We start from the raw sequence: 17,103 nt of genomic DNA on the forward strand, positions 1-17,103 counted from the left end.
TCCAGAAGCCTGGTAGTTTGTTGATTGTTCATTGGTAGCGTCCTCGCTGCCAAAAATAGTTTTTTGGCAGTTGCGTCCCCGGTGACATCGTGAGGGCATGGTGAAGGCTGGTTAAAATTTGGTGGCACATCGATTGAGTCTTTTCATTCATCTGGCCATGTAAGTCAGTGGCGTATCAAGATGTCTTGAAATGGCGGGGCCGATGGGAGAGCGCGAAGGTGAAGGGGGGGGGGGTGGTGAAACTGGGTGGCAGGATATGATCTTCGTGGCTCGATGATCAGTTAAGGGGCGCTACCGTAATTCGCAAAATAAGGTGATTTTAGGTGATTTTTAAACTACTTGACCTTGATTTGAAACCAGAGTTAGTATAATCTTAGGTAAGCATGTGGTTAACATAAGCAAGAATTTAGTCCAATGAAACTGTTTATCATCTTGATACCTTCCGACGAAAATTGACCCTACCTGCGTCACCACGGCGTCCCCACCGATCGATCTAACGTGACATTGTTATGTGGGTGTTTTATAGATTATTGAGAATGGTAATATCACCAAAAAAATAGATGAATGACAGTTAAATGACCAACAAAGACAACTGAAGACAATAGTTTGTTATTAGAATTTATTTAGTATAACCTTATTCGGAAAATTAATCTCAAAATCGAGTTGCCGTCCCCGGCGTTGTCAGTAACGTCGTATGATTTGTGTGCGATTTTTACCAATTAACCCCTAAGTAAAAAATAGTTGAGCAATGTAGTACCGTACCTTGCAAATCAACCCAGAAACCCGGTAGTTTGTTGATCGTTTATTGGAGCGGCCTTTCGCTGCCAAAAATAGTTGGCAGTTGCGTCCCGTTGACATCCCCTTTTCAAATGTTAAAAAATAACATACATTTTAAGTATTAAAGTGCCATTCTCCAACTTTATCTCATGCAGCCACACACATTTTTGTTGTTTTTAGTATTTGCCATTTTCCTTCATCTAAAATTCTCTAATTCTTAAAATTGTTTTACCTCAGCCTCAACCATGGTGGGCTGAGATAGACGGATTAAAATTTTCATAAATTTTAAGTATCCAAGTGTTATTTTGGGGCATCTATAAAGACTCAAGTTATTGCAATTGACTCATCTGCGCCCCAAAACCATGGTGGGGCTCAGGTGGATATCGTAAATTTTGTACTATTCAAGTGCTTTTTTGTGCATCTAACGCGTCTCAACTTCTCAAAATGTTCTCACCTGAGCCCCAACAATAGTGGGGCTCAGTTGAATATGGTAGTTTTTAGAATAGCAAGTACTTAAATTTCATTTTCGGGTACCTAATTAATTAATTGGGGGTTTTTTTTTTAACTCAATTTGTCAAAAACATTATTATTTAATAGGTAATAAGTTCCATTTTGGGGCATCCAGTGGTATAAAATACTGAAATTTTTGCATCACCGCCAACCTCGATGGTACTGACGTGATGTGGACTCTCATTACATCAGCACCCCCTTCTTTAAAATATGGATACGCCACTTTGGTGAAAACAATAGTTAAGACAAATATATTTCCATTCGTTTTAATTGTTGTTCATGTAAATGTCTGATAGGTTATTACTTTAAAACAATGCTAAAAACACAGTGTCAATACGAACATTTACACATGTAAGACTGAGCTGAGCGACTCCGAATTAAGGTGGAATTAGTAGTGGTTATGTGACGTTTGTCATACACTGTATTATGCGCTATAGAAATGGAAGACCATAATGTAATGGGAATGAACGTCTCTGGTATTGCCGACAGTACAATCAGTGTAAAATATAGGCTAGTGTGGATTTAAACAATGTCCTAATGGCAATGTTCAAAATAAATGTAAATCAAATAAATATGACTGTTGGGGTGGGAGGGGTGTATCTTTGTAGTTAGGCAGTTATATACTGTCTTATGTCTAAACAAACTTTAATTTTAACACCGGGTCTCCATTTTAAAAGCTCCTAGAGTTTCGTGGCGGTCCTTTTCGTCGCTCTGTTTTTGAATATGTATGGTTGAGTTTACTTTGTCATGAATTGCAAAGAACATGAATAAAGAAATAAAATGAAAAATGTAAAAAATATGTCTATATGCGTACAACAACAAGATTATAGAATTTAATAATAGATCAATAACTTTCCAATGATAACTACATGAACTACATTACTCCACCAAATTTTAGAAACAATAGCAGTATTGTATAAATAAACGGCATCATACTTTTTATGTTAATCATCTATTTATTTTAGCGCACATTGATCATACAGTGCTCCTATCATTCCTATCATTATCAAAATCGAACGCACAATGAACAGATCATAATTATGCCTATACAAAAAAAGTTATTAGATCATCACTCCAGCCCGCGTCAACAAAATTGGGAAATATTGATGCGGAAATTTTAAAAAATGTTTCTTTTTCTTGGCCGCATCATTTTTTCAACAGCATAAAAAACAATGTAATTTTGTGATTGGATATACGTTTTCTTTAAAAAACAATAAAAATTAAACCCGTTTTTATACAATATTTACAATATACTTGCCAAATAAAAAAGTCCCTCCCTCATCTATTAAAAGAAGCAGTTGTTCTGATTAAAAAAATAGTGATCTAATAATTTTTCCTATGTGCCCTAAATTAGCTATAGTGGGACATAAATATCTTGTTTAATATTTTCAAAAAAATCCTATTCTTTTTCATTGTGTCCAATGGTTGCCAAATTGGCTGTCTTCTTATATATTTTCTAAGTTAATCCTTTTCTTTTTCATTGTGTTCAATGGCTGCTAAGAGCACATAGAAAAAAATTATTAGATTATCACTTTTTAAAAATAAACGATGAGGGAGGGCGGTTTTTGTTTGTTTGTTTTTTTTTTTAAATCAGAACAATTCGTTATTGCGCTTTTGTTTTTATTGATGAGGGAGGGACTATTTATATTTGGCTAGTAATAGGCCTAGTAAATATTGTATAAAATCTGGTTTAATTTTATAGTTTTTTAAAGAAATGCATCTGAAGTCATAAAATAGCAATATGTTATGCTGTTAAAATAATTGATACGGCAAAAAACATTTTTTTTTTATTCCCACATCAATATTTCAAGAATTTTTCCCGGGGGGGGGGGGGGGGGGGGAGTGATACTCTAACAATTTTTTCAGTGCCCTAAATTGGCTACAGTGGGACAGAGTGATAAACTATAAATATCTTTTAATATTTTCCAAGATAATCCCATTCTTTCTTATTGTGCCAATGGTTGCCAAATTGGCTATAGTGGGACACAGTGATAAGGTACAACTGTCCTCTTTAATATTTTCTACCATTTTATACATTTAATCATACATTACATTCAAAATGAAAATAAACAAAAACAATTAAATAAGTGCCCTTCTTTTCAATACATAGAGTAGTATACATATAACAACATTGAACATTTTTATAAATTATTTTACTAGTGAAAATATAATATTGTATTTCATATTCAAAACTTGTTGCACCATTACGTTAGGTGAACTATTTATATACTAGAAGCCATGATATTTTCTAAGTTAATCATTTTCTTTTTCATTGTGTTCAATGACTGCTAAGAGCACATAGAAAAACATTATTAGATTATCACTCTTTAAAAAAGAAATAAACGTTGAGGGAGGGCGTTTATTTGTTTTTTTAAAAATCCGAACAATTGGTTATTTCTCTTTTGTTTTAATTGATGAGGGAGGGACTGTTTATATTTGGCTAGTAATAATAAATATTGTATAAAAACTGGATTAAATTTTATAGTTTTTTAAAGAAATGTATCTGAAGTCACAGATTTGCATTGTGTTATGCTGTTAAAATAATTGATGCGGCAAAGTATTTTTTTTTTTTATCCCGCATCAATATTTCCCGAATTTTTCAGGCGGGGGTGATGGTCCAACAATTTTTTTCAGTGCCCTACATTGGCTATAGTGGGACACAGTGATAAACTATAAATATCTTGTTTAATATTTTCCAAGATAATCCTATTCTTTTTCATTGTGTCCAGTGGTTGCCAAATTGGCTATAGTGAGACACAGTGATACCACAAATACAAATGTGCGTAACGATATTTTATTGCTTTAGAAATGTGATATACGTAAGGGCTTGTTTTGTTGTTTTTTTACTTGCAGCATTTGTGAAATAGGTAATAGGTAAATTGTAATGAATATAATCAATAATATATAGCATCTAAAACCTATTATTACTGAAGGGTCCTTTTAAAGTTTAAATAGGATTTTTTAAAAGTTATATTTTTAGATCATTAGCGACCTATTGAACGAGCCCCCAATAGCCCCGGGCCCCAGTGCTGTGCACTGACTGCACTGTCCATACCTACGCCACTAGACCTAAGTATTATTAGTGGTTACATAACGTTTGCTATGCACTGTATCATGCGCTATAGAAGTGGAAGACCATAATGTATTGGAAATATACCTCTCTCTGGTAGGGCCTACAGAACAATCAGTTTAAAAGTGTAATGTATAGGATAGTGTGGATTTAAACATTTTCCTAATGGTAATGTTCAAAATAAGTGTCAAGGAAAGTAAGTATGATTGTTGGAAAAAATGGCCAACATTTTATTTTGAATTATCACCCTTCGCCTGGGCGCAGTGGGCGAAGGTCTGGATCGGCGTCTAGTTAGCATGAATTTTGTAAGCCAGGACCCATAGTATTTTGTTACGCTTCTTCACAGAGTGGGGTTCGTCCGAACCTCCTGAACCTCCCAACCCCCTGAACCCCTCCCCCCGGATCCGCCACTGTAATGTGCTAATAGTTAATATAGCTTTTAACGATGCGAAGCGAAGACGAAGTCCCCCAATTTGGTGATTAAATCGGCAATGCCCTGAGAAAACTTCAAGCAAAAAATTGAAATGCTTAAAAAAGAAAGTGCATGTTTTACTAGAGTGCACGAGAAGCACACACACAAGACGAGTGACCATTATATTTTTTTCACGGGAAACAAAGGGGGGTGGCTAGCCACCCTATTCACCACCCCCCTCCCCAGATCCGCCACTGATTGGGGTTTTGTATTTAAAAAAAGCAAACTATATTTGTAATTGAATTATATAATTTTGTAATTGTATTTGCAGATTTACGATTTAGGCCTATATTTGTAAATGGGAGAAACTTTAATTGTGTAATTGTTAATCACCATAGGAATTATTTTTACGTATGTGGTGTGTCAGAAGGTGCACAAATGAATGGTGTGGTGGTGTGAGACAGGGGCGGTTTTGCCACTATTTAAAAATGTCAATGCATATTAATGTTATGTGCTACTCATTTATCTATTCCGGAACTGTTGTGTTCCCCCTCCCCCTTTGAAAAATTTTGGATCCGCCCCTGTGACAAGTACCAACAGTACAGTAATAATGACATCATACCAATTTTCTTCTAAAGTTCAAAACCCACTGTTTTTCTTTTAACTTGTGGAAAGGATAACATTGACTAAGTTAGTATAATTTAAGATATATCATTATTTTTATGAATGTGGGTATGTTTGTTTTATTTATTTATTTATTTACTCTAAGATAGAGATGGCAGCCTGGCTATAAAGGAAATTCCTATTCCCAATAGGATTCACTTACCATAATAATTCAGAACAAATAGGCATAGAACTTAATTATTTGTTAACCTAAAAATCTATTAAATACGACTGGCTATACATAAGGCTATAGGCGTCTTCCCCGGAACCGACTGGGGCTTTCCCCTGCCTCCCAGGCAAAGCTTGAGCAAATTGTTAGCTCAAAAAACCCGCACAGGTTGTTGTTCGCACAAGTGGATCTTCTTCCGCTCGAACTAGCATCCGCTCGAAAAAAAAATCCCTCGAATTCGCCTTCGCTCGAAGTGGCATCCGCTCGAATTGACATGAAAGGTTGTTGTTTGTTGTTATTTCGCAATTCGCGACGTCATCAACGAGTACAATACATTCAATCCCGTAACATGATTGGTCTATTTTTTACTAATTTGCATAATTAATTTTTCCAACATTTTTGTCTATTTAAAAAAAAGTATGTTAGTTATGGAGATGGTAACAATCATAAATCGATTATAAATTTAATTATACATTTTTAGACAAAAAATAAACCCTCTTGGCCCACAGCACAATTTTTTGACACCATGACCGTGCGTAATATTAACATGCAGTGTATATATACGAAGAATTTTTATAGTAGGATTAGAGTTGACTAACTGGTACTTGGTGTGGTACTAGGTTTATCGCATTTATGGCTTAGGGACCGCGGTTTACCTCCCTCCGTTTAGTCATGCTGGATCAGGAGTAGTAAACTCGGCGATCGTGGGTTCGATTCCCGCACGGGGCAAGTTTTTTTTTAAATTTTTAAATTTTTTTTTTTTTTAAGGTCGTGGGTTTGATTACCACACGAGCCAGTTTAAAAAAAAAATTGTTAACCTGGAGGTTGTGTGTTCGATTCCCACACGAACCAATTTTTTTTTTTTTTTTTTATATAGCTTTTATACCAAATATACCTCATTATTCTCGCAATGTTTTTGTATTATTGTCTATAAACAGTTAATTGCGCATGCATAAACTAATGGCGTGATAATAGCCTATGGATTGGGTTACGACTGGTGTAACAATACTACTGTACTGCCTTTTTAAATGGTTCAACGTGTGGTGGCGCTAGTATATCTTTCACAATATACAAAATTATAATATATGAAAAATTGAAAAAGGAAAATTGTTAATAAATTTGTTTTGAAAAAATTTGGAATAAATTTATTTTGAATTGAATTGAAATGTATTTCTGATTTATTTTATTTTTTTTTTCGCTCATGAGAGACATATGGATTTAACTTGATAGTTCCACTTGCAAGAACACTTTGGAGTGAATTTTAAACGAATTGCTTCTTTTTAAGTTTTACCATAATGTACTAATAATAGAGGTAGAAGTTAACTAAAGGTATTTTTAGAAGAAAATGGACAAGTGTGACCTGAAAATTGTTGGGCAATTCTTGAACAACCTATTGAGAATGCGATCATTTAACTGCAGCCACATTTGTCCAAATTGTAGACTGTATACGATGATTCTACTTTTATTAGCATTGTTTTGTCATTTTCAAATGCATTGCCAATTTTATGATGGGCAAATAATATCACTAAGGAATAATATTAATTAAAAAGACCACTGAAATATATCGGTATCCAAACAGTGCTCAGACTACGTTCAAATAAAATAAAACAAAAGTGACTCAAAATAGAGAATGTGAGGCCATATTAACTGAACGTTTTGAATTTAATTATTTGCACCTTTGATAATTACTGGATTGGCACGGTAACCATGTCTGTTTGATTACTAGAACAGTTGAACTTGCCCAAGTTGAATCCAAAATGGAATTGAAAAATTGTTCGACTTCATTAATCAATTCATTAATGGATGGAGAATACAACAATTTGTCATGTAAAATAAGACGACTTAGAAATTATTCCAGTTAAACAAAGTCGACTTTGGTAAGTTTTATTAAGTCATCATCAGGAATAAGTATCAGAAGTAGTATCAGTAAATTATCATATATATTTAAAAGACCATTTACACTTACTACTACATTATGAAATGTTTTATTCCTTTTACACAAACTGTATATATTTTTAAATAGGTTGAAACACATAATCTTTTTAAATTTGTGTACTTCATCATGACTACAAACAAGTAAAAATAAAAAAAATAAATCCTTTGTATTTACATATTTTACATATAAATCCATATTCCACGATTTCACAGATACTTGGCTGTGAATACTTTAGTAAAAAAAATAGAAAGGCTTTCCAACATTACCAAAACAAAGTCACTAGCATCATCATATCTATATTTTTATTATTAGTGCTCTGTTAAGCTTCGTAGGAGTTGACTGGGAGGCAGAGGGTCACCCAGTTGGGCAATGCTAGATCCCTGATGGAAAAGCCAATGAGGGTGTGGGGAAGACGGCTTTGAACAAGCATTTTTAGTCCGAGAGTGCCATTTCCAGGCATCTAGGTGCTTATTAAACAAAGGGACTGAAGCGGTGTAGAACACTGTTGGTGAATCTTTGGCACTGGCACTTTTCAGAATATTTTACCTATAGGCCCTCTGTCTTTAGCAAAAGATTTCACTTTTGGATTTCACCTGTTGGCAAGATAATTTGACAATTGGAATTCAAGTTGCAATAAGTTAACAATGTTAATATAAGCCTGGTTTCCATAGAATCGCTACACAGTCGCTACAGTGTTTTCACTGCAATCCTTGCACTCGCGTAGCTGTCCCCAACCAAATCGGGAACGCTCCCTGGTTTAACTGACCAATCAGCATCGTCAAAGGAGTTGGCAATAGCGTGTAGCAAATTTTACGAAAACCAGGCAATAGTCATGTTTATTTTATATTATTAAATACTGTTATGTGTCAAATTATATACTATATGCTTTAAAATTAATCGACGACTCGCATAAAATGCACATATGCTTTAACAGGTATGAATACTGTAGCTATCACATCGAAAAAAATCTTCAATCGCTGATCCAAGCCATTATTTTTGTACGGTTTAAAAACTTCAATATTATTAGAACAACAGTTAATTGCATCTGAAGTTCATGTAATATATTTCAAATGCTTTTTGAAGTGTATCTACATTATTCCATCTCTTTTTATATAATCAAACTAGGATCAAGTAAATTACTTTATAATATATATTTATTATTGTTTAAAGGTTTGCATGGCGAAGTAATAATATATTATTGCTTGCGGTACACCACGTAGATAGTTCTGGAAAGAACGTTTCGATTGAGTTTCTCCAATCGTCTTCCAGATAATAATATTTGCAAAATATTTATTATATTAAATAAAATATTGATTTTAAATAAAGGTAAGGAGGGAATACCCAAACTTCCCTATTCCATTGCCTGTTGTGAAAGCCTTCATTTTTTTCTTAACACATGGAGCACTAAGTACTGAGACTGATTATCCTCGCATTAGTTATGTATTTGCTAAATATTATTACAAGTACTTTTTGTGAAGCCCCTAAGGCCGCTCAGTCATGATGTCAGTCCGACGTAGCAACGAACTGCACATAACGATTACTGCATGGTTTGATGTTATTGTTTGAACAAGTTTCAGAAAACCAGTTGATACAGAAGTATACACCTTGTATAGTACAGTATAGTCGTTAGTAGTACAGTGTATTTCAAACACTTTTTAGACGTCTTTTGTATTCTTAAATAAATTATTATTTTATTTGGTTATTTATATAGCACCTTTCTTTGCAGATACGAAGTGCTTTTGCCCCTGGTCATTGGGTCTACATGTTTTAAGTGCTGCTGCTGTAATTAGTGCAGGAGCAGAATCAGTCAATTAACTTGTCTGGTAATGTGGCAAGATCTGCAACTAAGCCTGTGTTCACACAATTGCATTTCATATGACTAGCCCATATATGGGTGTGATGACATCATATTTCCCATATATATTCAAAACGTCATATGAGATTACTCGGCATGGCTTATAGGAGACCACTCGGTTTGCCAATGAATGTTCTGACCGCATGCAGTCTTTATAGATCTCTCTTCTATTGCAATTCAATAAACGTATAAACTACCACCAGCTTCCTCCTCTTTATACTGAATAATATGCTGATGCCCAAATCAGGTTAACAAGCACTTGATTGGCGATGTGGCAAATATCTGCAACTAATGCTCCATTCACACTATCACGTTTCATGTGACAAAGGTCGGTAATTTCTCCATATATGGGTGTGATATGACATTGTAATGCAAAGAATGTCCATTGAGATAACTCGTACCTGGCATGGCTTTTGGGAAAAAATAGCACCACTTTGTTCGCTAGTGAACATGCTTATATGTGCAGCCTTCATGGAAATGTCCTCAATTGACAATTGATGAATTCCTACATTAACTGCAGATGGTTTCGTCCTTCTTTATCACGAGTGACAACACTGTACGTTCAAGATTCATATACATTACTAAATCAATCATCTCCCGACAGCAGGATCACTGAAAAAAGCGCAGAATATTTTTTAAATTAACAAGCAGATTTTGAATACACACTTATTTGATATATTTTGCAATTCTAATAATATTCTATATATCAAACGACCTGTACAAACTCATCATTAATAAGAATAGATGTAAAAAAACGTACAGTTGAACTTGCCTAAAGTCAAATCCAAAATAACATTGAAAAACTGTGACTTAGAAAAAATTTGACTTACAGATCATTAATTAAATTCGATTTACAGTGTAAAACCAGCTTTAGAAATATATTTAAATAATGAGAATTTTAGTGCATCAGTTCATACAAAATTATGTTTTTGTATGAACTGATGTGAAGTGATAAGTCATGTAGTACTGGTCACTGAAGTATTTGTCAATGTAAATGAATGTTATTGTGAGATGTTTATCGGTAAAATATATTTAAATATTTCCATGCTTGCTTCATTTTGTTTGCTCTTTTCTTTTGGGAGAAATGAAAAAGAGTGAGTACCTATCAACTCACACATATAAAAACAAAAGATTATAGTGTAAACAATATTTTAAAGAAATATCATACAGGTATATCCTCCACAACAGCAATATTGAATTTTAAATCTTCTAGTGTATTAAGCTCACAAGTCGTAGTATTGTCAAATACTCCAGACTGGGATACATGATTCAGTATAATGTGAATCAGAAACCTGTCAAAGGCAATTAATTAAAGTGTCAGAAGTACACAGCAAACTTATAGTACTCAATTCAGATTAAAACTGAACCTCACGATAGGTTATTTACATCCCTGATTTGTACCAGTTGCTACAACAAATTAAAAACTTGTGAAATTTGTGGTGACATTACATACAAGTTTCATAAACGTTAATTATGAGTTAGGTAAATCTGTGCAATTTCTTAGAGTATTATACAACTGTAAATTAGTATACATGAGTCAACTCAAGTTAATTACAATTTATGAATAATCTCAATCAATTACTAGTTTACAAGCTTTACAAATCTAAAAGATATGCTTCTTCAGTTTGTAATGAGTTAGATATTTTTAGATACAAGCAGAAGCATGAGTTGGAAACAAGACCCAAGTGTCCTAAGCCACAGTAGGCATATTATAATTACATAGCGTTTTTTGTAGTAAACCTAGCAAACATGTACAGCCTGCTCTGAGTTGTCCTGCAAGTTTTCTTCAAAATCAACAACTAAATTCTTTGAAACTCGTTGGAAAAATCTAATTGGGAGAGCTGCTTTATACTGTACAGGACATCTATACGAAATTTCATTACCTCTCCTGTATAGTCAGTTACAGACGGAACAGTCGGTGAGGCACAAGTACTTTCCTTATGAGATTGCAGAACAGGTTCACTACCATCTTTGTTGCTCTGTCATAAAAAAAGAAATTAAATGAAGTTAAGTTACCATGTGTTACCATATGTGGCAAAGACAAGCCAAACCAGTCACTGGTCGCAAAAATCGATTTTCAGTTATTAATACAGGGTTAAACAGTAAAATGAGAACTATAAAATGGAAAAAGAATCATTTAAATCCAACATTTCCTTATGAACTTTCAAGTATTCAAACAAAGAGCTGTTTCAAGAACAATATTTGAGAAATCAGCCTTCACAGTTTATGATTTCGGGCATTTCTCAGGCAGAGACCATCACCAAATCCTTAAAAATTGTTGTTTTAACATTGAAAATGGGGGAAATAACTGCATGGCATGATTTATAGATACATAAAGGTTAGTTTAGTGCAATAAAATAGATTTCAAAAATGCTGGCATTCCAGTATGTTTTGGCCATTATCTCTGAAACACAAATTTTTCGAAGAGTGACTGGTTTGGCTGTCTTCCCACATATTTATTGTGATAAAGTTAAAGTGTTTCTACTGTCAGTCATATAATGAAGCTATCAAATTCTATTTTAAATGAAGTGGCATATATGGGAGTCTTAAAATGGGGGTATGCTGTCTCTTATACACATCTAGATGTGTATACTTGATGACTATGTGAGGCGCACTGTCAATATATCACACAAGCAGTGCTAGGCATCAGTAGGCATATGTCTCAAAACAGAAAACAGTTGAAGAGATGCAGATTGTCCAGAGTGAGAATATCTCTAATAGGCCTAAAAAAAAACCCATTATTACAGGAAGATCTTACAAATTAACAAAGTTCATTACCTCATCTGAAATACCAGTCACTGCTGCTTCTACATCCATCTCCCACAAGTTCACCAAATCAGACAGCACAGCGAGGCGTTGTTTGAATTTTGCCACCGACACTTCACTTGCCATAGTGGCCAGCTTCTGGGCTTCACAAAATGCTTGTTTATACATGTCTGAAGGTTCCATCAGACTCTCCTCGACAAACGATGGGGGTATTGGTGCGGCAACAGTTGAATCATTTGACTTCACCTTTTTCAACTTACCCGAATGGTTTGTCAGATCACGCAATGTCACCATTTTTCCAGTGCTTTTCCTAATGTGCAACTGCAAACTCCTCTTTGTGGGTTTTGTGGCTAGAATGGACTTCATACTTTGCCACTCTTCCTCATTTAACCTTCTTTGTTTTGGTAAAGACTGAAACATACCCTGTAATATAAAATATGATTGTTGAAATGACACTATAGATATAAATCAAAAAGATATAAATCAAAACACATGAGAAAAAAAAAATCATTATCACATATATCATGCCCTCTATGTTATTTCGTTGTATTTTGCGTAGGGAAATAGTGATGTTTTGCCCTATTTGGGATGTACTGTAAAGAGTCTACAGTACGATAACATAGGCTTAACCTAGTTCTAGACTGTATAGTAAGGCCTGCGCATGGAACATATCCTCCACGCAAAAATTTGGCCTAGAAATCTGTCTGCGCATTTTGGAAAATAAAGGCCGATTTCGCGCAGATTTTGCTGAAAATTAGGCTTTGACCAAATCTTAATATATAACCAATGCAATTACGCAGCAATTACGATTCTTCAAGCCTATTTTTTCTAGCGATTTTCAACGCAAATTTATCCTGACTTTTTAGATATCCTCCGTGCAATAATTAAAAAACATTACAGTATGGTCTTAGTTCAATTTTAAAAATACCTTATCCAGAGGGTGGTTATGATGAACAGACATATCAACAACTACTAAATGCTGGCCATCTTTGGAAACACGAAACTGAACAAAGGATCCACATTGTTCACGAAAAGACCTGGAAAAAAAAAAACAATACATAATCTTTCTTTTTAGCCTTGTCTTTAGTTAGCTGATTAACCCATTTGCAGCTGATACTCAGCTAAACTGAGCAATTCAGGCAAATGCGTATCATCAGCAATTGTCTTGCTTTTCCCAATGAAACAGTGGTTCTTCAGGAATGATTATTATTGTATGTTTTGCAAATGCCAGCAGAGACATTACATGCACTATTTAACTGTACATACTGCCGGTAAAAACTTCTATCCACTACGCCGGTTGGAATCACAAATAGTGATACAAAGTAAAGGTTTGTTAGGGCTATTTATCAAGTGTAGTTCTCAGCCATCATCTGTACCGTGGGCTGTCGCAAACACTGGACAACCCAGCTAGGTGCTGTTGTTTCGATTGTTTATAGTTTCCTGGTCTCTTTGTTTGCATTCATAAACAGTATTAGTATTTCTTAACCAGTGCTGTGACTTTTAATATGATTGGTTTTATCTCTGCAATTTGATTGGTTATTCTCTGCATAATTGGTACCTTGAAACTGTATATAATTAAGTCTAATTGTGTACATAATTTATTCCCGAAGATGAACTAATAAAGTTCGAAATATAGAATCAACAATGGCTTGTATCACTTTTTTCTGAATTTGTTTCATTCTATCTTTAACAGTATTGTTGTTCATCTTTTGTCTACCGCCAGTATTGTTGTGTTGTTACTGTCAGTGTTAGGTTCCTGCCCACACTTGTGTGTTTTTAACAGCAAGCTTCTGGGTAATTTGTCGTTTATTGAAGTGTAATTAAATATGAGTACTTTTTTTGGTTTATTAATTATACATATGACATGTTAATTCAACGTGTGTCATGCCGTTACCAAAAGCCATTACAAATATTTAACAGAAACAGTAGTTTTTTTAAGTGGGAAGCATGTACTGTACAATAGACAAAATAAGTCATTTTCAGGTTTTATTGAATTTACGTGGTGATGCAAATGCTTGGAGTTGTTTAAATTGTAAGGAACTTATATACACTTAGGAGCCATTTTAATATTCACATGAAAATAATATTTTTTCTGGGAAAAATTGTAAAAAATTCTGGGAAGCCTAGATTCTCCTTAAAAAATTTCGGGGAACTTAGGAGGTCTGTTAATGTATAATAAAAATAACTATTATTTAACATTGTTCCCCAGAGAAAAAGAAAGAAATGTCAAGAAAAAAAAAGATCAGCGCCATCTATAGGTGTTTGTTTATAATAATGCAATGCATGTTTTTCATAGTCGGAGGGATCATCTACTGTAATACGTCAAAACTATTGTATTTATTAAAATCATGATGGTCTTTTTCCCTTTGTATTGTATCAATTGTATAAACAATAGTCCTACATGACTTTTATGTAGCAATAAAAATTGAATTAAGAAACTAGTGATTTGTAGGTTTGTTGTATTGTATTGTATAAGGCAGACAGTACAGTACTTAATACAGTATTATAATATTTGAATAACATTTCAAAGTAGGCCTATACTTTAATAAATATATACTGTAAGGAGGCTTATTGAAAAAATATATAACAAAATTAAACAGAAAAGGAGTGAAAATACAGAGCAGCTCAAAATAATGATATGCTTCATGGATATTTAGTAATTAGCCTCTGATGAGAACAGCGGCGGCGCCAGGGGGCTGCAGTCCACCCGAGCCGCCACCGTTCCCCACCCCAAACACTGCAGCACCGCCACTGGACAAAAGTGTCCATTATTGTTCAAAAATTGGACATTCAAATAGTACTGTTCGAATATATACCATACCCGAAGGGAAAATTACAAATCCTATAAAACAATATGTAAGGCCTAACTTTTTTTCTTTTTTTTTAAAAAGAACCAGTAAAATTTTGCCCAGGCTCAGTGTTCTTATTTTTTGGCCAATTTCAGGCTCAAAATGTTCTTATTTTGTTCTTATGTTACACACTTTTCAAACATACAAATGTATTATTGTACCAGTATACACTATACTGGAATGTAGGTAAAATGCCCCAGGAAAAACTGGCCTGGAAAAAAAGGCCACTGGAAAAAACTTCCCCAAATGACAAGTGGGTATACACCTCCTGTACTGTATTATAGAGGGTATTACATAGTCACACCTACTGCACATAAGGTACAGATATATTTTTTGGTTTTTCTAGTTTTTTAAAATAAAAATCTCATTGGACATTTTACCTCAGCCTCAATTTGTTCTTATTTTGTTCTTAAATTTAAAAAGATTTCAGCCTCAGTGTTCTTATAAAATGTGTTCTCATAAAAAAAGAAAAGAAAGTGTAATTACACTTTTGTCTTCAAAGAAATAGTGTTGAATTAGCTATCACAAAGATATTCCAGTTATTGACATAGATCGCGCACGTCTACAGTTACTCACATAATATTTCTAGGCTACTGTATGCAGATGAATCTTCATCTCTCGCCTTAGTCTAGTGTAAATTCTAAGCTAGGTCCTGCGAATGGAAAGATAGGCCTACTGTATTTTGTTGACTAATAAAATTTAACTTGTATAACGTTAACAACAAATCTTCTTTACTGTATTTCATGAATTAATAGGTAGTTTTAATAACCTTAATGTTAACGGATGACATCATAATTTATTCATCTTGCGTTTCGGAGTGTGTTAATTTCAGGATTTTACATGCTCGACGTACGATAGGTACAGGTTTGCGCGTGAGTATTTCCGTCATATCACGTAGATAACCCTGTAGATAATTCAACAGCTATGGTGTTTTGGCTTTTCATGTTTCTTTCCCGATCCTTTGTTCGTGGCGGTCTTGGTTTGATGACGTCATAATTTACATTAGCCAATCAGAGAGAAATAGACAGACATTATATCGATGTTGGCATATTTGCCAGTGCCGGCATAAAAAAACACTGAAATACTAAATAATCAAATAAACTTTATTTTAATATTTAAATTAAAATTAAGTGTTATAGAATTAACCTCCAAACAAGATTTCCTGTTTTAACATAGGCCTACCTACATTATTTTCTCAATTTCATAGATGTTATTTTGTACAAGTTTTGTACTTAAACATTAATTATTTAACAAGGCCGCCTATCCTAGACTAGCTAGGCCTAGAGAGAGGTAACCCTCACCTTTGATTAGGCCTTCGGCGTGCAGTTGACTTGTACATCCGTCCACCTTTAAGACAAGCGTATTTCGCTTCATAGAATTTGAGTCTGTCATTCACCTCTATATCTCTTTTGAGTCCCCTTTTTTTTGCTCCAAAAATTGTCCGCGAATCGCGACGATAATAGGTGATCCATTGGTGCTTTTCTAATTGCTGAATTTCCTTCTCAACATCAGCAAAACTTGCAAATTTATCCCCAACTTTCAATGGACATTCACCAGCCATTATTTTCGTTGCCTTGTTTTTGTGTCTACTGCCCCCATCGGGTCACCCAAGTGCATGTCGCCATCAGGTCCCCACAGTAGTGTTTTGCTGCAGTGACATCTCGGTGCTGGCGACTCGCTGCTGGCGATGACTCGCTGCTGGCGAATCGATCTGCGCATGTGTATAAAATGGTATTTACTTAAAATGAAAGTACGCATAGCTGAGTCCCCTCAACTACGCCATATTCTGTAAAGTATAATAATTGTACAGATGAGACCTCAACTCAAAAACTAGATGAAATTTTCACTGAAAATCTCTAGGAAAATAGGTGTGCAAAACTGAACTTAGCATTTGTATATTCAGATGTCGATCATCAAATGTTAATTGAAGTTAGATTTACATAATGTAGACTGTGCTTTCACAGAAGTCTCAAAGGTGACTCGTACATGTACTTGCTTCTTCCCTAACTAAGGGTCTCTTCATGCCTGAGCTACCTGGTCAAAAAAGGCTAATTTTTGGCAAAATCTGCACAGAAATCAGCCCCTTTTTCTAAAAT

At 34.4% G+C, this 17,103-nt stretch overlaps 1 protein-coding gene across 1 annotated transcript in view; it reads right to left on the reverse strand.

Moving 5' to 3' along the window:
• Window positions 1–16,584, reverse strand: part of LOC117105594 — a gene marked incomplete in the record, with an annotated part of 25,566 nt that extends 8,982 nt beyond the window's left edge. Inside the window, 3 exon segments of the mRNA XM_033246782.1 lie at window positions 12,171–12,581; window positions 13,087–13,195; window positions 16,309–16,584. Of these exon segments, the coding sequence (XP_033102673.1) occupies window positions 12,171–12,581; window positions 13,087–13,195; window positions 16,309–16,568 (780 nt within the window).
• Between the last annotated feature and the right edge of the window lie 519 nt (window positions 16,585–17,103).

This window comes from Anneissia japonica, unplaced genomic scaffold, assembly GCF_011630105.1.
Source record: "Anneissia japonica isolate Jap-2015-1 unplaced genomic scaffold, ASM1163010v1 scaffold640_len1575945_cov177, whole genome shotgun sequence".
In the NCBI taxonomy this organism is placed as follows: Eukaryota; Metazoa; Echinodermata; class Crinoidea; order Comatulida; family Comatulidae; genus Anneissia; species Anneissia japonica.